A 12,831-nucleotide genomic window follows, 5' to 3' on the forward strand; every position below is an offset into this window, starting at 1 on the left:
ATTTAGAGGAAAAATTCCTGGGATTTAGGGGAGAAAAATCCTGGGGTTTAGGGGAAAAAATCCTGGGATTTAGAGTTTTAAAAATCCTGGGATTTAGGGAGAAAAATCCTGGGATTTAGGAGAAAAAATCATGGAAAACTCCAGAATTCTGGGGGAAATCAATGGGATCCAGGAAAGGATTTTCTAGGATTATTTAGAATTATTTAGGATTTTCTAGGATTATTTAGAATTATTTAGAATTATTCAGGATCATTTAGGATCATTCAGCATTACTTAGAATTATTCAGGATTATTCAGAATTATTTAGAATTATTTACAATTTTTCAGGATTATTTAGAATTATTTATGATTATTCAGGATTATTCAGGATTATTTAGGATTATTTACAGGATTATTCAGGACTACTTAGGACTATTTAGGATTATTTATGATTATTTAGGATTTTCCAGGATTATTTACGATTATTTAGAATTATTCAGGATTTCCTAGGATTATTTAGGATTATTTAGAATTATTTAGGATTTTCTACAATTATTTAGAATTATCTAAGATTATTTAGGGTTTTCTAGGATTATTTAAGATTATCTAAGATTATTTAGGATTTTCTAGGATTATTCAGGATTATATAGGATTTTTTTAGAATTATTTAGGATTATCTAAGATTATTTAGGATTTTCTAGGATTATTTAGGATTTTCTAGGATTATTCACGATTATTTAGCATTTTCTAGGATTATTTAAAATCATTTAAAATTATCTGTGATTTTCCAGTATTATTTAGGATTATCTAAGATTATTTAGCATTATTCAGGATCATTCAGGATTTTTCAGAATTATTTAGAATTATTTAAGATTGTTTAGAATTATTCAGGATTTTCTAGGATTATTTAGAATTATTCAAGATTTTCTAACATTACTTAGAATTATTTAGAATTATTCAGGATTTTCTAGGATTATTTAGAATTATCTAAGATTATTTAGGATTTTCTAGGATTATTCAGGATTATATCGAAGTTTTTTGAATTATTTAGGATTATTTAGAATTATTCAGGATTTTTTAGAATTATTTAGGATTTTCTAGGATTATTTAGAATTATTCAGGATTTTCTAGGATTATTCAGAATTATTTAAAACTATCTAAGATTATTAAGGATTTTCTAGGATTATTCAGGATTTTCCAGGATTATTTAGGATTATTTAGAATTATTCAGGATTTTCTACGATTATCTAAGATTATTTAAGATTATTCAGAACTATTTAGGATTATTTAGGATTTTTCAGGATTTTCTAAGATTTTTTAGGATTATTTAGAATTATTCAGGATTATTTAGAATTATTTAGGATTTTCAAGGATTAATCAGGATTATTTAGAATTATTCAGGATTTTCAAGGATTATTCAGAATTATTTAGAATTATTCAGGATTTTCCAGGATTATTTAGGATTATTTAGAATTAATGACGATTTTCTAAGATTATTTAGGATTATTTAGAATTATTTACGATTATTTAGAATTATTCAGGATTTTCTAGGATTATTCAGGATTTTCCAGGATTATTTAGGATTATTTAGAATTATTCACGATTTTCTAGGATTATTTAGAATTATTTAGGATTATTTAGGATTATTTAGAATTATTTAGAATTATTCAGGATTTTCCAGGATTATTTACGATTATTTAGAATTATTCAGGATTTTCTACAATTATTTAGGATTATCCAAGATTATTTAGAATTATTTAGAATTATTTAGAATTTTTTAGAATTTTTTAGGATTTTTTAGAATTTTTTAGAATTTTTTAGGATTATTTAGAATTTTTTAGAATTTTTTAGGATTATTTAGAATTTTTTAGGATTTTTCCTCACCCCTGGTGTTCCAGCAGCCCCTCGGGGACGCTCCCGGTGCTCAGGCGCTGCCCCCCAGTGCTCCCAGTGCCGTTCCCAGTGCTCCCAGTGCCGTTCCCAGTGCTCCCAGTTCCATTCCCAGTGCTCCCAGTGCCATTCCCAGTGCTCCCAGTGCTGCTCCCAGTGCTCCCAGTGCTGCTCCCAGTGCTCCCAGTGCCGTTCCCAGGGTCTCTGTCGCCGTCCCCGTGGTTGTTCTCAAAGTGCTGGATCATGGTGCGGACGTTGCCGGGGCGCACGGCTGGGAAAAATGGGAAAAAGTGAGAGAAAATGGGGAAAAATTGGGGGGAAAATGGGAAAAATGGGGGAAATTGGGGGGGAAATGGGAAAAAACAGGGAAAGAAAAATGGGAAAAATGGGAAAAAAGGGAGAAATGGAGAGAAAATGAGGAAAAATGGGGAAAATTGGGGGGAAAAGGGGGTAAAATTGGGGGAAAAAAGGGAAAAAATGGGGAAAGAATGGGGAAAAATGGGGGGAAATAGGGTCATCCTGATCCCAATCCCAAATTCCTCATCCCCAATCCCAGATTTCTGATCCCAAATCCCTCATCCTAAACCTCAAATTTCCCATCCTAAATCCCAAATCCCTAAATTTCAAATCCCAAATCCCAAACTTGACTCTAAATCCCAAATTTCTGACCCTAAACTCCAAATTCCCAAATTCCAAATCTCAAACCAGATTCTAAATCCCAAATTCTTCATCCCCAATCTCAAATTTCCCATCCTAAATCCCAAATTCCTAAATTCCAAATCCCAGATCCTTACCCCAACCCCAATTTTCCCATCCCAAATCCCAAATCCTGACCCCAAATTCCAAATTCCCATCCCAAATCCCAAATTTCTGATCCTGAATCCCAAATTCCCAAATTCCAAATCCCAAATCAGATCCTAAATCCCAATTTTCCCACCCTAAATCCCAAATTCTGATCCTAAATCCCGAAATTCCTAAATTTCAAATCCCCAATTCCCACCTTAAATCCCAAATTCCTCATCCCAAATCCTAAATTCCAAATTAATTCCAAATCCCAAATCCTGACCCCAAATCCCAAACCTTGATCCCAAATTTCTGATCCCAAATCCCAATTTTCCCATCCTAAATCCTAAATTCTGATCCTAAATCCCAAAATTCCTAAATTTCAAATCCCAAACTTGATTCTAAATCCCAAATTTCCCACCCCAAATTCTCCACCTTAAATCCCAGATTTCTGATCCTAAATCCCAAATTCCTGAATTCCAAATCCCAAACCAGACCCTAAATCCCAAATTCCTCCTTCTAAATCCCAAACCAAATCCCAAATCCCAAATCTCTGATCCTAAATCCCAAATTTCTGATCCTAAATCTCAAATTTCCCATCCCAAATTCCCAAATTTCCATCCTAAATCCCAAATCCTGACCCCAATCCCAAATTTCTGATCCTAAATCCCAAATTCCTCATCCCAAATCCCAAATTTCCATCCTAAATCCCAAATTCCAAATCCCAAACCTGATCCTAAATCCCAGATTTCCCATCCTAAATCCCAAAATTCCTAAATTTCAAATCCCAAATCCCAACCTTGACTCTAAATCCCAAATCCCCAAAAACTGAATTTTCCACCTTAAATCCCAAATCCTGACCTCAAATTCCCAAATTCCAAATCCCCAATTCCCATTTTAAATCCCAAATTCCTCATCCCAAATCCTAAATTCCAAATTATATCCAAATCCCAAATTCCCACCCCAAATCCCAATTTTCCCATCCCAAATCCCAAATTTTTGATCCTAAACCCCAAAATTCCTAAATTTCAAATCCCAAATCCCAAACTTGATTCTAAATCCCAAATTCCCATCCCAAATTCTCCACCTTAAATCCCAGATTTCTGATCCTAAATCCCAAACCAGATCCTAAATCCCATTTTTCCCATCCCAAATCCCAAATTTCCATCCTAAATCCCAAATCCTGACCTCAAATCCCAATTTTCCCCTCCTAAATCCCAAATCCTGACCCCAATCCCAAATTTCTGATCCTAAATCCCAAATTCCTCATCCCAAATCCCAATTTTCCCATCCCAAATCCCAAACTTCTGATCCTAAATCCCAATTTTTTCCATCCCAAATTCCCAAATTTCCCATCCTAAATCCCAAATCCTGACACCAAATCCCAAATTTCTGATCCTGAATCCCAAATTTCTGATCCTAAATCCCAAATTTTTGATCCTAAATCCTAAATTCCCAAATTCCAAATCCCAAATTCCCATCCCAAATCCCAAATTTTTGATCCTAAATCCTAAATTCCCAAATTCCAAATCCCAAACCTGATCCTAAATCCCAATTTTCCCATCCCAAATCCCAAATTTCTGATCCTAAATCCCAAATTTCTGATCCTAAATCCCAAATTTCTGATCCTAAATCCCAAATTTTTGATCCTAAATCCCAAAATTCCTAAATTTCAAATCCCAAATCCCAAACTTGACTCTAAATCCCAAATTCCCATCCCAAATTTTCCACCTTAAATCCCAAATCTCTGATCCTAAATCCCAAATTCTCAAATTCCAAATCCCAAACCTGATCCTAAATCCAAATTTTCCCATCCCAAATCCCAAATTTCTGATCCTAAACCCCAAATTTCCAATCCCAAATTCCCAAATTTCCATCCTAAATCCCAAATTCCAAATCCCAAACCTGATCCCAAATCCCAATTTTCCAAATTCCCAATCCCAAATCCTGACCGAAATCCCAAAATTCCTAAATTTCAAATCCCAAATCCCAAACTTGACTCTAAATCCCAAATTCCCATCCTGAATTTTCCACCTTAAATCCCAGATTTCTGATCCTAAATCCCAAATTCCTGAATTCCAAATCCCAAACCAGATCCTTAATCCCAAATCTCTGATCCTAAATCCCAAATTTCTGATCCTAAATCTCAAATTTCCCATCCCAAATCCCAGATTTTCCATCCTAAATCCCAAATTCCTAAATCTCAAATCCCAAATTTCCATCCTAAATCCTAAACCTTGATCCCAAATCCCAAATTTCTGATCCTAAATCCCAATTTTTCCATCCCAAATCCCAATTTTCCCATCCTAAATCCCTAATTCTGACCCTAAATCCCAAATTTCTGACCCCAAATCCCAAATTCCCATCCCAAATTAAAACAAAAAAGATGGAAAAAAAGCAGGAAAACCAAAATTTGGGAATTTTTTACCTTCAGCAGGGGACAGGGGAACATGAAATGCTGGAAAATAAAAAGGAGGCGTCAAAATTCCCAAAATCCCAAAAAAAAAAATAAACAAAAAAAAAATGGGAATTGGGGATGGGATGGGATGAGAACAGAAAAAAAATGGGAATGAGGAGGAATTTGGGAATTTTTGGGAATTTCAGGGAAAATTTGGGAAATTTGGGGGAATTTCAGGGAAAAAAAATGGGAATTTCAGGGTAATTTTAGGGACATTTTTGGGAAAATTCCTGGATAATCCCAAAAAATTCCTGAAAAAAATCCCCAAAAAATCCTTAAAAAATACAAAAAAATCCTAAAAAAATATTTTAAATCTTGAAAAAAACCCAAAAAACTCCTGAAAAATCTCAGAAAAATTCCTGTAAAATAAAAAGAAAAATTCTGCAAAATTTTCAGAAAATTCTGGATAGTCCCAAAATAATTGCTGAAAAAAATCCCAAAATATTCCTGCAAAATTTTCAAAAATTCCTGAAAAAAATCCCCAAAAATTCCTAAAAAAAATACAAAAAAAGTCCAGAAAAATCTCATAAAAATTCCCAAAAATATCCAAAAAAAATCCGGTAAAATCTCTGAAAAAACCACAAAAAATTCCTGAAAAAACTCAGAAAAATTCCTATAAAATCCAAAAAAATTCCTAAAAAAATACCAAAAAAATTCCAGAAAAATCTCCGAAAAATTCCAAAAAAAATCCCAAAAAATTCCCGAAAAATCGCAAAAAAAATCCTAAAAAATCCCCAAAAAATTCCTGAAAAATCTCTGAAAAAAACCACAAAAAATTCCTAAAAAATCTCAGAAAAATTCCTATAAAATCCCAAAAAATTCCTAAAAAAATCCCCAAAAAATCCAGAAAAATCTCAGAAAAATTCCCAAAAAAATCCCAAAAAATTCCCGAAAAATCGCAAAAAAAATCCTAAAAAATCCCAAAAAATTCCTGAAAAATCTCTGAAAAAAACCACAAAAAATTGCTGAAAAATCTCAGAAAAATTCCTATAAAATCCCAAAAAATTCCTAAAAAAATACAAAAAAAAATTCCAGAAAAATCTCAGAAAAATTCCCAAAAAAATCCCAAAAAATTTCTGAAAAATTCCAAAAAATTCCTAAAAAAATACAAAAAAATTCCAGAAAAATCTCATTAAAAATCCTAAAAAATCCCAAAAAATTCCTGAAAAATCTCTGAAAAACCCACAAAAAATCCTGAAAAAACTCAAAAAAATTCCTATAAAATCCCAAAAAATTCCTAAAAAAATACCAAAAAAACTCCAGAAAAATCTCAGAAAAATTCCCCAAAAAATCCCGAAAAATTCCCGAAAAATCGCAAAAAAAATCCTAAAAAATCCCAAAAAATTCCTGAAAAATCTCAGAAAAATCCCAAAAAAATCCAGAAAAATTCCTGTAAAATCTCTGAAAAAACCACAAAAAATTCCTGAAAAATCCAAAAAAAATCCTTTAAAATCCCCCCAAAAATTCCTGAAAAATCTCAGAAAAATTCCCAAAAAAATCCCGAAAAATTCCCGAAAAATCGCAAAAAAAATCCTAAAAAATCCAAAAAAAATTCCTGAAAAATCTCAGAAAAATCCCAAAAAATTCCCAAAAAATTCCCAAAAAATCCCAATAAAATCCCAATAAAATCCCAATAAAATCCCAATAAATTCCCTGTAAAACTCTGGAATTTGGGCACTCACTGCTCTGGGAGGAGCTCCGCGGTTTCCCGATGTATTTCAGGATCGGGTTCTGCCTCTGCTCCTTCTCCTTCTTGGAGCTGCTGCTCTGTTGGGATAAAAATCCTGGAATCCCTCGGAGTTTGGGGTTTATGGAATCCCCAAAATCCCAAATTTGGGTTTTCCCCACAAAACCCAGCAAAAAAATCCCAAATTTTGGGGAATTTTTGCCTTTTCCGACCCCTTTTTTTTGCTTTTTCCCACCAAAAAAATCCCAAATTTTGGGGAAATTTGGGAATTTTGAGTGTTCCCAATCCCATTTTTTGTTTCAAAGTGGAAAATCCCAAATTTTGGCTTTTCCTGATCCTGTTTTTTTCTTGATTTTTGCCAAAAAAATCCCAAATTTTGGGGAATTTCCGCCTTTTCTGATCCCTTTTTTTTTTTTTTTTTGCTTTTTCCCACCAAAATCCCCCCAAATTTTGGAAATTTTTCTAATTTTGGTAATTTTATGAATTCTGTCCATCCCCAATCCCATTTTTCCTGTTTTCTCCCCCAGGAAGAACCCAAAAAATCCCAAATTTTGTGGAATTTTTGCCTTTTCCAACCCCATTTTTTCCCCATAACTGACTGGAAAAAATCCCAAATTTTGGAATTTTCACCATTCCCATTTTTTTTTGTCTCTCCCCCAAAACCAAACATAAAAATCCCAAATTTTGATAATTTTGAACATTCCCAACCCCATTTATTTTTATTTCTCCCCAGAACCAAACGGAAAAATCCCAAATTTTGCGGAATTTTCCCTTTTTCCAACCCCATTTTTTTTTGTTTTCCCACAAAATCAAACAAAAAAATTCCCAAATTTTTCCCAGGAATTCCCACCTTTTTGGCCTTGGGGAAGAAGGGAAGCCACTTGTCCTTGTCCAGGATTTTTTCCGAGGTTCCAGGGCTGCGAAATTCCCGAAATTCCCGAAATTCCCGAAATTCCCGGGGCCGGATCCCGGCGTGGGCCAGGAAGGTGCTGAGGGCAAAGGCCATGGGGGAGCTGGGAGAGAGAAATTCCAGATTTAGGGGGGTTGGAGAATTCCCAAAAATCCCAAAATTCCTGAATTTCCAGGAATTCCTACAATTCCCAGTTTTTCAGCCCCTGGTCCCGCTCACCTTCGCTCCTCCTCGTACTTGGACCTGTGGGAAAAGGAATTCCTTGGATTTCTTCTTTTCCAGATCCCAAATCCCAAATCCCAAATCCCAAATTCCCAAAATCCCAAAATCCCAAACCCCAGATCCTGAAATCCCAAATCCCAAATTCCCAATTCCCAATTCCCAAACCCCAAATCCTAACAGGATTTCCCTGAGCTGCCTCAAACTCCAAATCCCAAACCCCCAAATTCCCAAACCCCAAAAACCCCAAATCCTGAAACCCCAAACCCCAAACCCCAAATCCCAAATTCCTAAATCCTGAAACCCCAAACTCCAAATTTCTAAATCCTGAAATCCCAAATCCCAAATTCCCAAAAACCCTCACAGGATGTCCTCGAGGTGCCTCAAACGCCAAACCCCAAATCCCAAACCCCAAACTCCAAACCCCAAACCCCAAAACCCAAAAACCCCAAATCCTAAACTCCCAAATCCCCAAATCCCAAAAAACCCCAAACCCTCACAGGATGTCCCCCAGCTGTCCCAGCTGTCTCTCAGCCAGCGCCCGCTCGCGCTCCCGGCGCTCCCGCGGATCCCAGCGGGAATTCCCCAACCCCAAAAACCCCAAACCCCAAAAACCCCAAATCCCAAACCCCAAATTCCCAAATCCTGAAACCCCAAACCCCAAACCCCAAATCCCAAATCCCAAATTCCTAAATCCTGAAATCCCAAACCCCCAAACCCCAAACCCCAAATCCCAAATTCCCAAAAGCCCTCACAGGACGTCCTCGAGGTGCCCGAAACGCGAAATCCCAAACCCCGAATTCCCAATTCCCAAATCCCAAATTCCCAAACCCCAAATCCCAAAAACCCCAAACCCCAAATCCTGAAATCCTAAACTCCCAAATCCCAAATCCTAATTCCCAAAAAACCCCAAACCCTCACAGGATGTCCCCCAGCTGTCCCAGTTGTCTCTCGGCCAGCGCCCGCTCGCGCTCGCGGCGCTCCCGCGGATCCCAGCGGGAATTCCCAAACCCCAAATTCCCAAACCCCAAATCCTGAAACCCCAAACCCCAAATCCCAACCCCTAAACCCCAAACCCCAAATCCCATAAACCCCAAAAACCCCAAATCCTCACAGGATGTCCCCCAGCTGTCCCAGCTGTCTCTCAGCTCACACTCGCAGCGCTCCCGCGGATCCCAGCGGGAATTCCCAAACCCCAAATCCCCAAATCCTGAAATCCCAAACCCCAAATCCCAAATCCTGAAACCCCAAATTCCCAAATCCCAAATTCCCAATTCCCAAAAACCCCAAACCCCAAATCCCAAATTCCCAAAAGCCCTCACAGGATGTCCTCGAGTTGCCCCAAACGCCAAATCCCAAACCCCAAATTCCCAATTCCCAAGCCCCAAAAACCTCAAACCTGAAACCCCAAATCCCAAATACCCCAAATCCTAAATCCCAAACCCCCAAACCCCAAACTCCCAAATCCCAAATCCTGAAACTCCAAACTTCCAAATCCCAAAAAGCCCTCACAGGTTGTCCTCGAGGTGCCTCAAACGCCAAACCCCAAACCCCAAATTCCCAATTCCCAAACCCCAAACCCCAAAAACCCCAAACTCCAAAAACCCCAAATCCCAAATCCTGAAATCCTAAACTCCCAAATCCCAAATCCCAAATCCCAAACCCCAGACCCCAAATCCTCACAGGATGTCCCCCAGCTGTCCCAGCTGCCTCTCAGCCAGCGCCCGCTCGCGCTCGCAGCGCTCCCGCGGATCCCAGCGGGAATTCCCAAACCCCAAACCCCAAATTCCCAAACCCCAAATCCCAAATTCCCAGATCTCAAATCCCAAATCCTGAAATCCCAAATCCCAAAAAAACCCCAAATCCTCACAGGATGTCCCCCAGCTGTCCCAGCTGTCTCTCAGCCAGCGCCCGCTCGCGCTCGCGGCGCTCCCGCGGATCCCAGCGGGAATTCCCCAATTCCTGCTCCAGCTCCTGCAGCTCGTTCTCCCCGTAGAGGCTGCCCAGCCCCAGCGTGCGTTTGGTCCTGGAAAACACAAAAAATGGGATTTGGGATTCATAAATTTACCAAAATCATCAAAATTTGGGGTTTTTTGGGGGGAAAAGTGAAAAAAAATGGGGTTGGAAAAGGCGGAAATTGCGGAAATTTGGGATTTTTTTGGTTGGTTCTGGAAAGGAAAAATAAAAAATGTGAGATTGGGAATGGAAAGAATTCACAAAATTTGGGATTTTTCTATTTGGTTTTTGGGGAGAAATAAAAAAAAGGGGTTGGGAATGGTCAAAATTCCTAAAATTTGGGATTTTTTCAGTCAGTATTTTTGAGAAAAAGTAAAAAAAATGGGGGCGGAAAAGGCGGAAATTGCGGAAATTTGGGATTTTTTTGGTTGGTTCTGGGGGGAAAAACAAAAAATGTGAGATTGGGAATGGAAAGAATTCACGAAATTTGGGATTTTTCCATTTGGTTTTAGGGGAGAAATTAAAAAAAGGGATTGGGAATGGTCAAAATTCCTAAAATTTGGGATTTTTCTGCTCAGTTTTGTGGGAAAAAGTGAAAAAACGGGGGCGGAAAAGGCGGAAATTGCGGAAATTTGGGATTTTTTTGGTTGGTTCTGGGAGGGAAAAATAAAAAATGTGAGATTGGGAATGGACAGAATTCACTAAATTACCAAAATTCCCAAAATTTGGGATTTTTCCAGTCATTTTTTAGGCGAAAAAGTAAAAAAAACGGGGTTGGAAAAGCGGAAAATTCCACAAAATTTGGGATTTTTTTCAGTTTGTCCTGGAGGGAAAAAAATTGAAAAAATGGGATTGGGAACAACAAAAATTTGGGATTTTTCCACTTGGTTCTGGGGGAAAAAAACCACAAAAAAATGAATGGGATTGGGATGCTCAAAATTAAAAAAAAAATTAAAAAAAAAAATTAAAAATAAAAAATAAATCGGGATTTTTGCGATCAGAAAAAGCAGAAATTCCCAAATTTGGGATTTTTCTGTTTGGATTTGTGGGAAAAACAGGGAAAATGGGATTGGGAATGGTCAGAATTCCCAAAATTCCCAAAATTCCCAAAATTTGGGATTTTTTCAGTCATTTTTTGGGGGAAAAAGTAAAAAAAAGGGGTTGGAAAAGGGGAAAATTCCGCAAAAATTTGGGATTTTTTCAGTTTGTCCTGGAGAGAAAAAACTGAAAAAATGGGATTGGGAACAACAAAAAATTTGGGATTTTTCCACTTGGTTCTGGGGGAAAAAACACCAAAAAAAAAAAGAATGGGATTGGGAATCCTCAAAATTAAAAAAAAAATTAAAAATAAATTAAAAATAAAAAAAAAATTGGGATTTTTGCGATCAGAAAAAGCGGAAATTCCCAAATTTGGGATTTTTCTGTTTGGATTTGTGGGAAAAACAGGAAAATGGGATTGGGAATGGTCAGAATTCCCAAAATTACCAAAATTTGGGATTTTTCCAATCATTTTTTGGGGGAAAAAGTAAAAAAAAGGGGTTGGAAAAGGCAGAAATTCTGCAAAATTTGGGATTTTTTCAGTTTGTCCTGAAGGGGAAAAAATTGAAAAAATGGGATTGGGAACAACAAAAAATTGGGATTTTTCCACTTGGTTGTGGGGGAAAAAAACCACAAAAAGATGATTGGGATGCTCAAAATTTTAAAAAAAAATTAAAAATAAAAAATAAATCGAGATTTTTGCGATCAGAAAAAGCGGAAATTCCCAAATTTGGGATTTTTCTGTTTGGGTTTTTTGGGAAAATCAGGGAAAATGGGATTGGGAATGGTCAGAATTCCCAAAATTCCCAAAATTCCCAAAATTTGGGATTTTTTGCCCACCTGTAGTCGTGGAGCTGCTCGTGGATGTCGGGCAGGACGAGCTCCTGAGCCGCCAGCAGCGCCGGCCGCGCGTCCTCGCCGCCCCGCAGCCGCGACTCTGCGGGGAAAATTCCGGAAAATTTGGGATTTTGGGAATGCTCTGGGGGCACAAAGATCATCCCCAACCCTTCCTTGGGATTCCTGAAAAAATTTGGGAATTCCTGGGAGCATTTTCAGGTTTTAATCTCAATTTTTTCTGGGAATTTTGGGGAAAATTTGAGTTCGGAATCCAAATTTTTTTGGGAATTTATAGAAAATTTGGGATTTTGGGAATGCTCTGGGTGAACAAAGATCATCCCAAAATCTGCCCTGGGATTCCTGAAAAAATTTGGGAATTCCTGGGAGCATTTTCAGGTTTTAATCTCAATTTTTTTCTGGGAATTTTGGGGAAAATTTGGGCTCGAAATCTGAATTTTTAACGGGAATTTATAGAAAATTTGGGTTTGGAATCCAAATTTTTTAGGAAATTCCAGGGAAATTTGGGATTTTGGGAATGATCTGGGTGACCAAAGATCATCCTCAACCCTGCCCTGGGAGTCTTAGGGATTACAGAAAAAAATTTGGGAATTTCTGGGAGCATTTTCAGGTTGGGAATTCCAATTTTTTGGGAATTGCGCTAAAAATTTGGGTTTGGAATCTGAATTTTTAATTGGAATTCATAGAAAATTTGGGTTTGGAATCCAAATTTTTCTGGGAATTCCAGGGAAAAATTTGGGATTTTGGGTGCTCAAGATCATCCCAAACCTGCCTTGGGATTCCTGAAACAATTTGGGAATTCCTGGGAGCATTTTCAGGTTTTAATCTCAATTTTTTCTGGGAATTTTGGAGAAAATTTGGGTTTGGAATCCAAATTTTTTATGGGAATTTAGAGAAAATTTGGGTTTGGAATCCTAATTTTTCTGGGAATTCCAAGGAAAAATTTGGGAATTCCTGGGAGCATTTTCAGGTCAGGAATCCAAATTTTTTTGGGAATTGCGGCAAAAATTTGAGTTCGGAATCCGAATTTTTAATGGGAATTTATAGAAAATTTGG

General features: G+C 37.3%; 1 protein-coding gene across 1 annotated transcript in view; it reads right to left on the bottom strand.

Annotated features, from left to right (window-relative positions):
- ARHGEF11 (Rho guanine nucleotide exchange factor 11) overlaps positions 1–12,831 on the bottom strand; it is a 74,041-nt gene that overhangs the window by 31,427 nt on the left and 29,783 nt on the right. Inside the window, exons 15-22 of the mRNA XM_033082860.2 lie at positions 11,761–11,857; positions 9,797–9,952; positions 7,927–7,950; positions 7,648–7,810; positions 6,793–6,877; positions 5,081–5,110; positions 2,061–2,140; positions 1,864–1,913 (exon numbers count right to left, since the gene is read on the bottom strand). Coding sequence (XP_032938751.1) covers positions 1,864–1,913; positions 2,061–2,140; positions 5,081–5,110; positions 6,793–6,877; positions 7,648–7,810; positions 7,927–7,950; positions 9,797–9,952; positions 11,761–11,857 — 685 coding nt within the window. The remainder of the gene's footprint in view (positions 1–1,863; positions 1,914–2,060; positions 2,141–5,080; positions 5,111–6,792; positions 6,878–7,647; positions 7,811–7,926; positions 7,951–9,796; positions 9,953–11,760; positions 11,858–12,831) is intronic.

This window comes from Catharus ustulatus, chromosome 30, assembly GCF_009819885.2.
Source record: "Catharus ustulatus isolate bCatUst1 chromosome 30, bCatUst1.pri.v2, whole genome shotgun sequence".
In the NCBI taxonomy this organism is placed as follows: Eukaryota; Metazoa; Chordata; class Aves; order Passeriformes; family Turdidae; genus Catharus; species Catharus ustulatus.